The sequence below is a fragment of the Notechis scutatus genome, chromosome 2 (genome assembly GCF_049901735.1).
Source record: "Notechis scutatus isolate UNSWTSFEM ecotype Mainland chromosome 2, rNotScu1.2, whole genome shotgun sequence".
Taxonomy (NCBI): Eukaryota; Metazoa; Chordata; class Lepidosauria; order Squamata; family Elapidae; genus Notechis; species Notechis scutatus.
The window spans coordinates 21,533,687-21,551,168 of NC_142010.1; the positions used below are offsets into that span (position 1 = coordinate 21,533,687).

At 39.7% G+C, this 17,482-nt stretch overlaps 1 protein-coding gene across 4 annotated transcripts in view; it reads left to right on the forward strand.

The window, feature by feature from the left end:
• The first annotated feature begins 3,694 nt into the window (after nucleotides 1-3,694).
• The window catches only part of FAM3D (FAM3 metabolism regulating signaling molecule D), a 30,752-nt gene continuing 16,964 nt past the window's right edge, over nucleotides 3,695-17,482 (forward strand). Inside the window, exons 1-4 of one of the 4 annotated variants that reach the window (XM_087953713.1) lie at nucleotides 3,788-4,019; nucleotides 11,766-11,825; nucleotides 12,170-12,259; nucleotides 15,382-15,492. In XM_087953713.1, coding sequence (XP_087809839.1) covers nucleotides 12,247-12,259; nucleotides 15,382-15,492 — 124 coding nt within the window. In that variant the 5' untranslated portion in view covers nucleotides 3,788-4,019; nucleotides 11,766-11,825; nucleotides 12,170-12,246. Of the gene's footprint in view, nucleotides 4,020-11,765; nucleotides 11,826-12,169; nucleotides 12,260-15,381; nucleotides 15,493-17,482 lie in introns of all 4 variants that reach the window. The other 3 variants (XM_087953711.1, XM_087953712.1, XM_026682839.2) reach the window with 3 other exon arrangements.

Here is a 17,482-nt window from a genome sequence, read left to right on the forward strand (position 1 = left end):
AATTTCATTGCATACAGCTCCCAAAGAGTTATCACCTCCAATATACACTACATAAACATGACAAAATAAATAAATAAATACAAAATTATTCATATACCCACATATATGTACATGGTGAGAAAAATAAATCTTGCAAGTTTATCAGACAGTTAGCATTGGGATAAAGCTGTTAGAGAATCTGGTACTGCGCTCCTGCTAGAAATACTTCGAAACATCCTCCCAGAAGGGAGCAACAGAAACAGACCGTGAAGTGGGTGTGTGGGGTCTCTAACAATGCTTTGAGCTCTAAACACATAGCGCTTATAAGCAGTATCTTGAATGACGGGGAGCGAGCTTCCTATAATCTTCTCAACTGTCCTTACCACTCTCCGTATGGACTTTCTATCGGAGGCACTGCTGCCCCCAAACTAAACAGCGATGCAGTTTGTTAAAACACTCTCAATCGTGTTTACTTTTTTTCAATCACAATCTTCCGCAAAATGACCTCTGAAGGAAACCTACTTGAGGAAGTTATGATATAAAGATTTAGTTATACCCTAAATCATGATACACTGTTTACAGACTTCAGATTTGTGCACGTCAACATAATTGTGGCTAAAAGGTCCTGACACTTTTTAACATGAAAATGATTGATTGTAGATAGTCCTCAACTTATAACCATTGGCTTAGTGACTGTCCCAAGTTACAATGCCACTGGAAAAAGTGGCTTAGGACCTGTTCATACCCTTTCAAACATTACACCAAGGTCACGTGTTCAAAATTCAGGTGCTTGGCAACTGGTACATATTGTTTACAATGGTTGCACTGGCTCCTGGCATCATCTTATCACCATTTCCCATCTTCCTAATCAGCTTTGGACAAATAAAGTTAATGGCAGAAGCCAGATTCACTTAACCACAGGACAACCGAACCAAAAAAGTTGTAAAACAGTTAGAAAAATATTTAGCTGACTAGCTGGGAGCAGTTAAAAGTTATTTTTATAAGAGGAGCGTCAAACCAGCATAACAAGAATTAAACAGGTTCCAAGGACAATTAATCAGTCAGAACAATTAATCAGTGGAACAAATCACTTAACAATTGCCTTGCTTAGCAACAGAAATTTGGGGCTCAGTTTTGATCTTTAAGTTGACGACTAGCTCTACATATAATCCTCGCTTAACGCTGCACAACTATTACTGTTAATCTTCTCATCACTCCTCACCACCCATCCCCCCCCCACTTCTGACTGTATGACTGTAACTTTGTTGCTTGTATCCTTACGATCTATATTGATTGTTTCCTGGTATGATTTGATTGCTTATTGTACCCTATGACTATTATTAAATGTTGTACCTGATGATTCTTGATGAATGTATCTTTTCTTTTATGTACACTGAGAGCATTTGCACCAAGACAAATTCCTTGTGTGTCCAATCACACTTGGCCAATAAAAGAATTCTATATCTATTTTATTCTTAGTGACCGTTCAAAGGTACGACGGACCCCTAAAAGGATACCACCTGATTTCAAAGTTTCAATCACTGTACACAAAAATACACGCACACATATACACATGTCGTTGTCACACAATTGTATTTTGTGAACTTGGCAACTGGCTCACATTTATGATCCTGGTTTTTGGCTTCTTCTTTTTTTTTTTGCTGATTTCCAGCATTCACATCCAGTGTCTGATAGTTAATATGTTCACATCAAGTAGGTGATATTTGAGTGCAATGATTTGTTTCAGGAAGTGACTTGAACAGGGAAGTCATCAAACAAAAAGGTCACTTCTGTCCCAGATTATTTGAAAAGCTATTTCGGGCACACCTTCTTTAGGAAACAGTGGGCAACATCCAGTAAATATGAAACAATTTGCTGCAGTTTAAACATGGGTAAGTTTAGTAACTATGTGAAATATTCAAGCCTGGAATGTCCTTGAATTGATTGTAACCCACCACAAACAAAGGAAGGAAATAGCAACAGCACTTAGACTTATATAGTCCTTCCCAGGACTTTACAGCATTGTCGAAGAGGTTTACAGTCATCCTATTACCCCCAACAATCTGGGTCCTCATTTAACCAACCTCAGACCAAGGATAGAAGGCTGAGTCAACCTTGAGCCTGGTGAGACTCGAACTGCCAAATTGCAGTCAGCTGGCAGTCAGCAGAGATAGCCTGCAGTACTGCATTCTAACCACTGCGCCACCATGGCTCTTAATGTCAAGCAACTACATCAATCATAATAATACACAGGCAAACAACCAATACAAACTCAAGATAAACCACTTCAAACTCAATGCCTGGAACGCCCTACCAGTCTCTGTTGTTACAGCCTCAACTCCTCACAGCTTCAACCTCAAACTGGGGTGAGGTCTACCATAGACCTCACCCCATTTCTAAGAGGTCCTTAAAGGGGGCGTGCATAAGTGCACCAGCATGCCTACCACCCCTGTCTTACTGTCCACTGTTATCTATATTTACTTCCTTTGTTCATGTTTATGTTCATACCTATACTTGTTATCTTGTACATGTTTGACAAACAAATAAAATAAAAGTTCTCAAACAGTTAGCACATCTTACTAGAAAATCCTATGCTAGTATTTGCAATTTGTCACTGCATTTTGACAAATTTGGGAGGTTTCGGAAGCCATAAAACCAAGAGTTGTTGGCTATAGGTATCCTTGGTTTGTTTGTCACCTGTCATTTTACTTCTAGGAATTAGATGATAGTTGACCTGTCAACTCCTAATGATTGTTCATAATAAAGCAGGATCAAGTGCAATTGATCCTGGTTGGAGGCTCCACCAAAGCCTGTTGGATGATATACTCAGAATCCCCAGATAGCAGAAGAACTGGAAAGCAAAAAGAAATCAGCAATCTTGACAACTAAAAAGCTAGAGGTCATGTTAGAGATAGAAACCCAAGGAATGACAAATTACTATAAGGAGAACATTTCATTACTCAAACTAGGTAACATCCATGGGTAGAATTCTACCAGTTCACACCTATTCGCTAAAACTAGTTGTTAACATTCTAAGCAGTTCGGAGAACTGGTTATTAGAAGAAATTACTGGCCTAATCCTGTAAGGAAGGCAGGAAGGAAACATTCTGGTGTTGCTTACAGAAACTGCCTCTCCATTAACCCTTATTACATTCTTGGCAGGACTAGACTTCTTGTCTCAGGAACATCTCTGAAGTTTTTTTTCCCCCTCCTTTGCTGGTACTTTGCTCATGTGGAGTGATCGTTCAAAGTTACAATGGCACTGAAAAAAGTGACTTATGACTATTTTTCACACTTACAACTGTTGCAGCATCCCCACAGTCATGAGAGGCCAGGCGAGGAGATGAGTGCCTCGATCTGAGTGATATTGAGTTGGTCACACCCAGCCAATAGCATGACCACCAAGCCACGCCTATCAATTAAGCCACACCCACATAACCGGTTGTTAAAAAATTTGAATCCCACCCCTGGTAACATCTGCACTGCAGTGCTTGAAGTGCTAGTAATGAAACATTTATAAGAAAACAACCAAGCTCAGAGAGCACCAAGGACCCCTCATTTCAACCCTGAGCTACAAATGTTCCCCTTTATTGATACAGAGAGAATAAGCAAACAAATCATTAGGTAATTGCCTCTTTTTAGTCACATCAATATTCTCATTCATTGGACTTTCTCATCAACATCTGAAATATTTCCTTGTTCTGACGAATATATTGTAGTTTGTTTGACCTTTCCTAAGAGAGCTGCACAATACCTGGGTTGAGGAAATTGTTTACCATTGCATACATTCATTGAGGTTGGGCTTGCCAGCAGATTTAATTTATAGCATAGTCATAAAAAGTGCCCCACCTTTTACTTGGTACGTTCTGGTTCTCTGAATATCATGCCCCATTCAGCAATAATCTCCAGGAAGTGAAAGATGCTTATGAAACACCTATCCTGGTAGAACAACTGAACTAAAAGCCTACTGAGCAGAAGGAACAGAAGACCAGGTTCAGAATGCCGGATAAATATTGGTAGATACTGGTACATTCAGCCTGGTAAGTTTCAGCTTTATTCAGAAGACAGTGGCACACATATACAGGTGCATTCGTGGTTAACTGCTATGCTGAATGGTACTTAGTAGAATAAAAGCTTTCCCATATCTGAACAGTGAACTGAAGGAGGTTTGAGAAATGCTACAGTGGTCAGTTTTTCAGCCAATTGATGTTACTCTGCCTACATATATATATATATATATATATGTTACTCTGTTCGGAAAAGACCTGAACACACCTAACCTGCATACTCTGCCTATATATATATATTCACCTGTTGTTTTCTATCAAGTTGATGTTAGAATGCAAACTCAGGTGCCTATATATATATGCAACATATATATATAGTATATATATATATATATATATATATATATATATATATATATATATATATATATATATATATCAAGTTGATGTTAGAATGCAAACTCAGGTGCACGTAAATAGATTTGACATCTGAGTCATCTGCAAGCAGAAGTGCCGTCTGACTTTTACAGTGGTTTATATATATATATATATATATATATATATATATATATATATATATATATATAAATATATATATATGTCTATATATAGTATATAGAATATATATAGTTATATAATATATATATATATATATATATTAAAAAACAGAGAGAGAGAAAAAGATCCAAAACAAAAAGGGCTTGTTTCAGTAACACAGAATACTAAACAAAAGGCTAAAAAAGTGTCTGTTTGCATTGCTCCAATACCTCTTGTGATAAGAACTAAGCCAATTTGTTTTTAACTGAAATGTGTGCATGATAGCATGCATGAGTACAAAAAAACAGAGCCACATCTATAGTGTTGGAAGAAATATCCATCTGGTTCAGTTCCAAGCTGGGAGAAAGACACTGGAAACATTGGAAGGATGGTTTAGTGGTGAAGCAGAAGTACATGGGTTCTGGGCAGCTGACCACATGGAGTTGAGAGTGAGGGTGGGTTTATACCTTCTCTTGGGCTTTGCACTTGAACTTCCTGTTCCTGTGCAGGAACATGTATTCTACTGGCTGTTGTCAGACTCCCATGGGGCCATGTACATACCCTAGGAGTTTGTCTGAGCTACGTTTGGTTGAAATTTGAACTGCTAGTGGTGCTGCAACTGAGACGATGAAGTGAAGAGGCTTTGGGCAATTCCTATTGTGGCTGAGGGCTAATCCTACCTTTGTTGGATCTTGGGTGATAGAATTTGCTTATGAATAGAGCTAGCTATCTCTTTATCTCTTACATGCTGACATCTGTTGAGGGCTATTAAGAAAGGTGGGTGCTGCTTTCCAAGAGCATGTTTCTCCATTTCTCATCCAGAGAAACATAACATTCTGCCTTTTAAATATTTCTCAAAACATTTCATTCTTCTAGGAGAGGGGTAGGTGCTACAGTACTTTGCAAAAAAGGAGATCATTTTTTAAAAGCATAATAATCGTTCTCTTCCTCCCATCTCCCCTTTCTATTTTCCTAACTCAATCCCTGATTTTAAGGTTCCTGTGAAGTTGATGCACATCATTCACTGTCTTTGTTTCTTTATAACTGTATTCCTTGGTTGAATGTAGACAGAACAGGATCTGCTCCCTGGGGCTTTCATTCCATATTCAGCCCTTAGGCTGGTACTCACAGGATTCTTGGCATAATGTCAAATATCCAGGCTATAAATCATTTCCAAACATGCTGGCATATGAATCAAACCCTTCACTGCAGCATGCCTCAGAGAGAAGTGGAGATCAGAAAGAGAAGAAAAGAAGGTATCAGGCACAGAAATGGGAATGCAGGGCAGAGGGCATGTTCTGACCAGTGGTGGGATTCAAAAAAGTTTACTACCGGTTCTGTGGGCGTGGCTTGGTGGGCGTGGTATGACTTGGTGGGTGTGGCTTGGTGGGCATGGCAGGATAAGGATTCTGCAAAATCTCCATTTCCTCCCCACTCCTGGGGGTAGGGTTACTGCAAAATCCCCATTTCCTCCCCACCCCACTGGCCTGCTTTCCAGCTCCATTCTCCTGTGCAGGGCAACCAAAGGAGACCCAGCCAATCAGCTGGGACTCGATGGGAGGCAGAGAATAGATGGGGGAGGGACCAGTCAGAGGCAGTATTTGCTGGTTCTCCAAACTACTCAAAATTTCCGTTACTGGTTCTCCAGAACTGGTCAGAACCTGCTGAATACCACCTCCGGTTCTGACCCGTTCTGGAGAACCGGTAGCGGAAATTTTGAGTAGTTTGGAGAACTGGCAAAGACCACCTCTGATGACTGGAAATTTTACAGTATCCTTCCCCTGCCACGCCCACCAATCCACACTCACCGAACCAATAGTAAAAATGTTGAATCCCACCACTGATGCAGGGGTATCTTCATTCAGATTTGGGAGCCTGAAAACAGTTTTTCCAGAATTACAGCTGACAACTGCAATGGAATAAGAGTCAGCAAATAGACTGGCTCTTTGCCATTCCTCTTGTAACAAGGAGAGGACTTGAGATCACCCATAAGTGCTCCAGACACTTGCTCAGTGGTGGGTTTCAAAAAAATTTCCTAGGGGTTTGATGAGCGTACGCTTTGCACACATGCACGCACTTCACGTGTGTGTGCAGAGTGTTTGCTAATGATTTTCTCCAGCAATCCCTGTGTGTGAAATAGTTGATACGCAGCAATCCGCTGTGCTGTGCCAATCATCTGAGCTTGAAAAACAAGGTATAAAGCACAGCCTACAGCCCAGGTGGGCTGGTGGGCTCAACAGCTGATCCTCAAAGAAAACCGAACCGGTTCGCTCTCAGCTGATCCTCGGAGCTACCAGATTGCCCGAACCGGGCCGAACCGGTAGCATGCCACCCCTGCACTTGCTTCTCATGAGGAGACCACAAAACAGTGGTCTCTGGTGGGTTTATTGCTCAAGGAGATAAGGGGATAGGCATCTTGCTCAGACTGATGCCTTTAAAACATGGGTGTCAAATTTGCCACATCATGTTGCCGTCACATGAGGTTTTGCAACATTTTTCCCCTTCATAGCGCTCAGGTGCTGCTTGTGGTGCATCTGGCCCACAGGCTGCCCATTTGACACCCTGCTGTAAAAGGATACCTAAGTTTACATACTTCTTTTTCTAATCACTTTTTAAAAATTACTTGATGGCTGCCTTTCAGCTATCTTTGATTGACAAGCTTGACAGCATCCATTGAGTTTCCCTCAATCCTTAGTGAAAGAAGTTTTAAATACAAGTTTCAGGACTTTAAAAAATGGATGGAGAGAAATAAACAGCAAAAGAATAATTACAGGTTTGCTTTTAGGAAGTTGCAAAAGGACAAAGGATCTAATCAATTTGGGAAAAGATTTTGGAATTAATTATAAGACACCTCCCCATGGGAAAAATGCTTTTGTTTTGAATACTCTTAAAAAAACAAGATAAGATGAGACTTTGAGAGTTGGACACTAGTGAAAACTAGAAGAAATGAAATTATTTGATTGTTCTTCTTATAATTAAAGAAGAATACTTACATTCAACTTACAAATACAGAATAAAGCAAAATATTTTAATATCGGCCATACTGATGGATATTTTGAACAAGGGACCCAGATGTTAATTTAAAAAATGCTGCCTATATAGATAGATTCTGTTTAAAAGATGTTCTAGAAGAGAAACCTGTTTTATTTATTTTATTGATTTGAAAGTGGATTTTGATTGATTGATTTGAAAGTGGATTTTAAAATGACAGGATACAAGAACCATCAAAAAAATATTGCACTGTACATACAAAAAGTACATTGTCTTAATAACTAAAAGGGATATACAAATAATAAGAGAGTGACAGATGATGTAAGTCATTTTCAGTGCTACAGTGCATTTTTATTAATTATTTTAATCATAATGGGTATTTTTGATCAGGTATTTTCCTAATAAATGTTCTCAGGATGGGAGGGTTAATAAATGGCATTGCAAAATTCATGGAGCTGTGAGTTGCATATAAATTTTCAAATGCAAAATTAAATGAATTTATTGAAATATCTACCGTACCAAGCAGCTTTCTCCCAATCTTCATTGCAACAGTCGCCATTTTACAGCATATTATTATACTTCTGGAGGGCAATGATTTGGATAAACACTGTAGCCTTGATTTGTTCCTTATAGTTTATTCCTTTATTTGTTCCTTATATTTATATCAGCATCCTTGTTTAGACAAGGAATGGATTTTCACTTGTGGGTTACACAGCTGTGTTTAACTTTGTATTCAGTTCTTTGATTACTCACTTAACTCAATTATTTTATCTGTGTAATCTTTAAATCTGAAGGCATCAAAGTGAACCCGGATCTCCGGTAAATTCACATTAAAACACTTGTGTTGCAAAACAGCTACAATCAATTCTCTGGGAAATAGAGAGAGGAAGCAGAAGGGGAAAAAAGGGAAAATAGAAAGAGCTAAACTCTTGTTGGCTTGAAGAAGACTCTGCTTTGGTTTGTGTTAAACAGTAAAGGGGTTGCATTAGGCGATAGTGTTTCCTGGTCATATTTTTCCATTGCTTTAATCTGAAAAAGCTCCATGGAAAAATCTTGGGATGTAATTAAAGGTCTGAATGCCAGAAAAACAGCAGTCCACTAGAGAGATTACTTGTGCAGTGAAACAGGACATCCATCTTTGGTCAACTCATATCACCTTTCAGAATTTCATTGAATTTCTCATCACAACTTGGTTGTCTTCTTGCAGATGTTTCGTTACTAACATCTTCACTGCTAGAAGGAATGGGGTTTGCTCTCTTTTTATACAGTAGCTGTAGGAGATGACCAGGCTCAGCCCAACGGAGGGGTCAAACATGTCATCAGCCATCAGTCCTTTCTTGCCCCCAAAAGATCTAAATTCAGCCCACTTTGAATTCCTGGGACTTTTATCTACCACCAATTGCTTGGACTATTCAGATTCTTGTAGAGAGCTTTTCAATAAATCTTTATAACCATTTGAACTGTATGAATCCCCTGACTTCCCTGGCACTTGACCGTGGCTTGCCCTGTCAGAGTTGGTGGGAGTATGGTTTTCTCCGAGGATATCACCTAAAAAACCAATGATCTGGCACCTGCAATTCTGTAATGTCTTTTGCTTAACCTGAAGTAAGCAGGTATACTCCCTCCTTCACCTTATAAGGATGTTTCTTTGGAACATAGAATGTAGTCATGACTTTTTCTCTCTGTCTGTCGGAGCATAACAATTCTAATACTCTTTAGGCAAAATTATTTTCTTCCTCGAGCAATAGGATTATGACTAAACATCTATCTTTCTAAAACCTTTGTGGGTACATCAGTGTACACATTCAAGAACTTGTCCATTATTATTATTTTTATTTCGGGATATAACCAGAATATTTCGTATATCTTTATGTACTTCATATATCTTTAAAGGAAAGGTGATCAATTGACAGTCTCATTTTTGCAGTCCTTGAAACTACCCTCAATCTCCTCCCCCCAACCCTTTCAAGCCCTGAATTTTGGAAAACCATTGATGTTGGATGGTGATGATGCAAAAATATGTCATGTGATCAATGATATATTGATGGCCCCATCTTAATCTCTTTGGATAGGAGATTCTGAAAGCTGAAATCACTGTGTTAAGATTCAAGTTAATATACCTCCTAACACAGTGGTTTCAGCTTCTAGTTCTTCTGTCCAGCCATCAATATATCACTGATCACATCCTCTAGAATGTGCCTCTATCTTCCAGACATGTTTCCAATTTGACATGACTTCCTTCAAACTAAAAGTCTAATATGTTTTTTTCCACGCAGATCTTGGTTTCTTACAGTTCAAAGAGATAGCAGATAACAGATAATCAGAGTTGGAAGGGACTTTGTAGGTCATCTAGTCCAACCCCCTGCCCAAGCAGGAGAACCTACACCATTTCTAACAAATGGGAGTCCAATCTCTTCTTGAAAGTCTCAAGTGATGGCGCTCCCACAACTTCCGAGGGCAAGCTGTTCTATTGGTTGATTGTTCTCACTGTCAGAAAATTTATCCTGATTTCCAGGTCAAATCTCTCCTTGTCCAGCTTCCATCCATTATTCCTTCTCTGGCCTTGGGGTGCTTTAAAAAATAGCTTGGTCCTTTCCTCTCTGTGGCAGCCCCTCAAATATTGGAAGACTGCTATCATGTCTCCCCTGGTCCTTCTCTCCACTAGACTAGCCAAGCCCAGTTCCTGTAACCATTCTTCATATGTTTAAGTCTCCAGTCCCCAATCACCCTACTCATTCTCTGTACTATTTCTAGAGTCTCAACATCTTTTTTATAATGTGGTAACCAAAACTGGATGCAGTACTCGAGATGTGGTCTTACTAAGGCTTTATAGAGTGGTATTAGTACCTCACTTGATCTCAATTGTATCCCTCTGTTAATGTAATTTAGGATTGCATTAGCTTTTTTGGCTGCTGCTGCATACTGCTGGCTCATATTTAGCTGGTTGTCCACTAAGACTCCAAGTTCCCTCTCACAGTTACTGCTATTGAGCCTGGTTTCACTCAGTCTATATGTGTACTTTTGGTTTTTCTTGCCTAATTGTAGATCACAGTTAAATCAAGCAAAGATTTAGTCCAGCATCTGAATTCCATAGGGTAGTCCGATGCTAATGTGTGAATCCCAGAAGTAAGGAATGAATGCAATCACCCTTCCTTATTGCATTCTCCAGTGAATGATAAAGAGAAAGAGGCATAAAAATGATATAGGACAATGCTTTTCAACCTGTGGTCCATGAATCCATGGGGGGGAGGGCATGATGTCATCCCAGGGAGGGTCCACAAAGGCTTGAAGAAATGTTATGATTTAAATCTTGAGCTAAGTCTTGGGGGTCCATGGCCATGGATGTTTTAATGGCAGTTAAAACAGAAGTGTTTTGCTAGGGATTAAAAAAAACAGGAAACTGCCAGGAGACTACAATAAAACTTATGAAGAACTAGGAACAATAAACAATGCCTGGCTGCTTTTAAGCAGCATAGTGGGTTTTTTCTTCTTTTAATCCATATGACATCAGCATAAAATATTTCACTTTCTGAGATCATCTGGTGAAAACCAGGACATCCACAGTGTGTCTGTCAGGCTGCCCATTTGTAAGCAAAACCCTTCTTATAGGCATTGCATAGGCAATATACTTTAAATGGGGGCTGTGCTTCATTTACATGGTTGTGGCTCCCATCTTGAATTTTTTAACTGTTGCCTCCCCAGATTCCAGTCATCACAAGTTTAGTGATGTTGGAAGAAATATCCATCTGGTTCAGTTCCAAGTGGGGAGAAAGGCACAGGAAACATGGAGGCTGATTGGGAAGGTGGTTTATTGGCGAACAGGACCACATGGGTTTGAGGTCCTGGGCAGCTGACCATATGGAGTTGAGAGAGGTATTTATACCCTCTCTTGGGCCCTGCCCTTGAGCTTCCTGTTCCTGTGCAAGAACATGCATTCTATTGGTTGTCAGACTCCCAGGGGCTATGCAGGGGTCATTGCTGAGGTTGTCTGAGATAAGTTTGGTTGAACCTTGCTGGGTGATGCAATAAAGGGTCTTGGTTGTGCCATGTGGTGAGCTCTACTGATAGATAATCCTATTATGTCCTGGAGAGTCATGTCTTAATCCCATCACCCTGGAGCTAAAGATCTAATTGTCTTGAAGATAGGCTGGCCCAGTCCTGCTCAATAAGCACCAAATATCTCCTGAGGCCAGGGAGCTGCAAGGAGCTACTCTTTGTCCTTAAAAACATGTTTCTCCTTTTCTCATCCAGGGAAATATAATATCCTGCCTTTTTAATATTGCCTAGAATATTTCATTCTTCTAGGAGAGGGTAAGTGCTAACTTTCTACAGTAATATTCAAATCAATGTGTGTCACAGAGTGGTTAGCACGAAATCCTTGATCAGGCATGAAATTCACCAACTTCACCCTTAAACCAATCTTTATTATAGCCCCATAGAAGCCCTCTGTAGATTGAAGAAGGTTGAGGTATCGGTGTATTAAATAAAAAATAACTTCTGTTGTTTATCAAGCAGCAGTAAATGTCCATGTCATTCATGCTGAGGAATTATGAACATGTTTGAATTGTTCACACATCAGAACAACTCTCTCCATATTGTACTATATATTGCTTAATTCTACAGCAGTTCATATTCTTCCAAGTAAGTTGTTTTAGTCTTTTTGTTTCAACAGGTTAGCTGGTGTCCTTTCTGATAAGCTTCCGTATATCTTTCACTGCACAGGAATAAAAACATGCGAACAACAGGTAAGCAACAGAGTTGCTTAGGCGAAATGGGCAGGATTGAAATACATGAATGAATGAGTGAATGAGTGAATGAATGAGTGAGTGAGTGAGTGAGTGAGTGAGTGAATGAGTGAGTGAATGAGTGAGTGAGTGAATGAGTGAGTGAATGAATGAATGAATGAATGAATTAGTGAGTGTGAGTAAGTAAGTGAGTGAGTGAGTGAGTGAATGAATGAATGAGTGAGTGAGTGAGTGAATGAATGAATGAATGAGTGAGTGAGTGAGTGAGTGAGTGAGTGAATGAATGAATGAATGAGTGAGTGAGTGAGTGAGTGAGTGAGTGAGTGAATGAATGAATGAAACAGAGAGGCTCTGATAGGGAAAGAAAAAAGATTCAAAAGTTTTGTTTTGGGTTCTCACAGCTGATCATTGCCATTCACCTTCCACTTTCTGAGGTATTTTAGCAGATATTTTAGGAGTTAATCCATAACGTCCCAGATGTCATCTCCTTGGATAAAGCAGATATTCCTGATTCTATCAGAAAAAACTTCTGCCAGCATGACAACTGACATAATGTGTCAAGCAAATGATCATTATCAAAACACAAAGCAAGAATAGGGAGAGAAAATTAATTTGCACATAGGCATGACTACTTTTACAATACAGGTTTTCCCTTTGAAAATAAATACCATGGAAGGGATTTCCATCAATCTAACATTGGACTGGTGTCTTGTCATGCAAAGCTTTTTGTTTGTTTGTCTCATGCATCCCCATGGAGTCATACTTCCATCCCTGACTCCTATATTCTGTACTCCAGCAAGCCCCAGACTAATTTCTGGGCCAACTAAAGATATAATGTCTATTTCTCTCTGGTCGCACAAGAATAGATGCTCCCATTGACAAAAGATTGTTTTGTGGCTCAAAGGGGGATAGTTCATGTCTCTACAATGGGTAGATATAAATCCTTCTTTAAACAAGCCACCAGAGGAACAATCTGTCCAGCAGCACCCTGCTTTTTGAATGCTCCTTTTAGTGACTGCCCATTCATTTGAGGCACTAACTACACATGGACAGTTTCCGAGTCCCCACCCAGAGTGTGGGAACTAACTAGTCCAGCAGCTTTTGTAAAGATCTAGGATATTGTCCAACTTCAAAGTTACTTCTCTTTCAGGGTCAGATAAAAGATCTTGGGAAGGAAAAAGCAGGCAGAGAATTTGAGTTACGGTTGTAGGGTTGGCTTAATTTTCCTCCCATTTCCTCTACCACCATATTAATTAGATGGAGTTGTGTCAGCCTTGTGTGGGGGTGTGTGGACAGGAAATACGACCAGAGTCTACTTTATTGTAAGGCTACATTAACGGAATCCCGCAAATCTAAAAGTGGATTTCTCCCCTGTTGCAGCCCAACAACAGCCCAACTTTTTGGGCTCCTCTTAACAGCCCAAGAAGCTAGAGACAGTCTGTGCCACTTGCCACAATCACATTCTTTCTGCAGGCTAAGCTACCTCTTATCTGACCGACTGTAGCTCTCCCCCATCTTCCAATACCATTTCCCCATAACATTACAGGTTGAGTGTGAATTATTGACCCAAAGGAACTGTGCTTTGTCCTCTCTAGCAGTCCTTATTGTAGCCCTCCAGTGATATATTGGTCACTATTCTCTCTGTCTAAGCCGGTGGTCTGCCCGGAGGGGCAGATTCGTATTTTAAAACCCCTGGCTGGCAAGAATAGAAAATGGCATTTTGTGCCCTTCTTCCCAACAAACATCTGATTATTTGTTTGATTTCTAGACTGCAACATCCGTGGCAATCCTTGTGGCATGCAAAAGTAATTAAAACAGAAACATAAAATATGCATCTCCCAAAGTTGGTATCACCTAGCATGGGAATTTGTAAGAATGCTCACAGCTGGAATAATCAAGTCCATGGATTGTCTCCTTAAGTAAATGACCTGGAGAATTCAAAACTTCTAGGTTGATACAAAATTTATTCTGTAGAAAGATGGCAAGGTTCGGGCTCTAAAGCAAAACTTTGCTACAGCCTAACATCTGTCTTTGTTTCTCTCTTTATGAGTTTGCTTCAGCATACTGTGTTAAATAGGGATTCAGAGAATGAACTGAAAAGTTCCATTCTTGGGGACCTTAATATTTTCCTTAGATTAAGGTTTTATGAAGTGTACTGTATTTCCACTTTCAGAAATCTGTGGCCACTTTTTCTCCTCCTCCTCCTCACTATCTCTTATCTTTATACAAGTTGGTTATGATAGTCCTTCCAAAAACGGGTAGCTCATCCTTGTTAATTTTCCAGGGTTTTGTGAGGAAAGTTTTCCTCACAAAATGTAATTTTGTTATTTGAAAATATAAAGGAGTGAATTCAGCACTTGGGTTTGCCCCGACCTAGCTTTGTCTTACCTATTTTCTCCATTCTGACCTCCATTATTCAGAGCTTCTTTCATTTTCCATCTTCTCATCCTTGTTTATTGGCTGATTCACGAATAGCTGCATAATGACTTGGTGGCTGGTTTTACACATCATGCCAAACCATAAGCCATGGTTTACAATTCACAAAATCCAAACAAACCACAGTGTGACTTGGTAGAATGTATGAATCTTGGCAGAGGTTGAACAAGCCATAAGCCATGGACTGTTTTAACCATGGACTTTTGAATAGATTCAGTGCTGGGATTCAAATTTTTTTACTACCAGTTCTGTGGGCGTGGCAGGGGAAGGATATGGTAAACTCTCTAGTCAGAGGTGGTATTTGCCAGTTCTCCAAACTACTCAAAATTTCAGGTACCGGTTCTCCAGAACTGGTCAGAACCTGCTGAATACCACCACCTCTGAATAGATTGCATGAAAATCAGATGACACACAAAAGGAGACACACCCTTCTCCCTGAGATTTTGGATTCTTGCTTCCAGTGAGAATAGACAATACTAGAAGAGTTTCTGATATTTCTTAGCTGAAAAAAAATCGATTCATCCATAGCATGCCAATTCTAAAACGTCACACTTTATTCGACTAACTGAAGAGGTGACATTGTTGACATTTAGGCTGCAGAGCAAGGATTAGTTTTTATGAGTTTAGTAACACACCCAGCTTGCTCAATTTATCTTGTACCTGACCTTGTCTTCCTTCTGGCCTAGGTGTGTTGAGGATCATTGTGGTGCTGTTTACCTTAGCTGCAACTTGGCTTTTTGCCAGCACCTTTTTGAAGAACACAAGCATGCATTCAATCAATTTGAAGACATGGCTGAGTAAGTTATAATAAATTATATACTTCTTTCATCTCCGCTCCATTCCATTTTTTCCCTTCTTCTTTTGCCCACTACGCTCTGCCAGCTTAGCAAATGAAAGGCCACGAAAAGAATGGAAAGAGACTCTTTTGCTGCTTTCCATCTTTTCAATCTAAACTGTAGAGTCCTGGGAAGTATGGTTTGTCTGCATGACCTTGTTGGGAAAAAAATATCCACCTGGTTCCAAGTTCCAAGATGGGACACTGGAAACAGGGAAGCTGATTGGAAAAAATGGTTTATTGATGAAGCCGAACCACTGGGTTTGTGGTTCTGGGTAGCTGACAAAATGGAGTTGAGAGTGGGTGGTTTTTATACCTTCTCTATACCTTCTTTGGGCTTTCTATTTGAGCTTCCTGTTCCTTTGAAAAAACATGCATTCTATTGGCTGTTGTCAGACCCCTATGTAGGGGTCATAACCAGCTCTATAGGTAGGAGAGGAAATGTAAATCCTAGGTGTTCGTCTGAGCTCCCAAGTTTGGTTGAAATTTTGACTGCTCTGAGATGATGCAATGACTGAAATACCCTTAGGAGATTGTGCAGTGTAGTGAGCTCTGTATTTTCTGGGTCTTCTGCTAAATGATAGTGGGTTAAATCCCATTATGTCCTGAAGGATCAGGTCCTATTCTGAGCTTGGTTGTTTTCTTGCACTTCTTTATTACCCAACTAGATAACAACATCAGTACTGGAAGGGAGAGGGGTTTGCTCGATTATCTAGGTGGGTAAATGAAACAACTGCAATAAAACAACCAAGCTCAGAGAGCACCAATGACCTCACACTTCAATCCTGAGCTATAAATATTTTCTTCTAATGATCCTTTCTCTGCAACAATGGGTGTGTGTGTGTGTGTGTGTGTGTGTGTGTCCATTCCATAGCTAAATATACATTTCCCAAAATGTTTTCTTGATATGCCCAACTTCTTTTTTTCTCCATCAATTCTTTTTTAGCAAATGGGAGGGGACTTGTATGGCATTCAGTTCGCTGCAGAAAATTAACGCCTTTGATTCTGTCAACAGGAACGTTTTCTGGATAATCTCTAGAAGACTATTATGACATATATCTACTTTATTTGATACCTAAACAAAGCATTAATTACTCTCTGAGAGTCGGATGTAACAACTAAGGTTGCTCTCTGGGTTGATAAATATACAGCTTCTCCTTCCCTGTTTAATCTGTTCATTAACGTCATGATTGAACCAGTGAACAACTCTGACAATAATGCCTTCAAATTAGCAGGCTGCAATATCACAAAATTAATATACTCAGATGATGCAGTCCTTATTGCTTATTCTCCCTAGAAGTCCAAAAGGCCATGGAAGATGGAAGACAAGTATTTTCCACCAGCCTCCAGAGGCTCCTGGTAGTCCCTTTATCTGATTTAACTTCATTAGAGGAAGTGAGCTGCAGCTCATACAAATATGTGGCTTTTGGTCAGAAAAGAACCAATTGGACTCCTGATTTTTTGTCACCATAAGACAAAGCAGGTCTTCTCCTACAATTTCCCCAGGCTCATATTCAGGAAAAGATCAAATTTTCCTTCTGTATTTAAGATGTGACTCAGATTGAACATTCCTCTAAGAAAAATTAGGAAGGGTTGTCTTTTCTCTCTACTGTAAATAGAAAAAAACTTCCTTTCTGCGGAAGAAGATTATAGCAATAGCTTCCATCAGAGCAGAGGAAGATTGGATAGAGGATGGTTGGAAATAAGGTCAACATGTGAACAGCGTTTCTTCACTTGAAACATTCATCCCTGGAATTATTTGTCTTGGTGGGATCATGTGTGGACCCTGGGACCAGATGCTGTTTCTGGCTTCTGCTAGATTAGAATATAGTACAGAGATAATGTTTCGGATTCATAATATTCTTGTTCCTTCCTGTTTTCCTGCTTTATATTGTTTTGTACTGATTAAACTGCTTTGATGTTTTCTTTTAATGAGAACCAGTAGAGAAAAT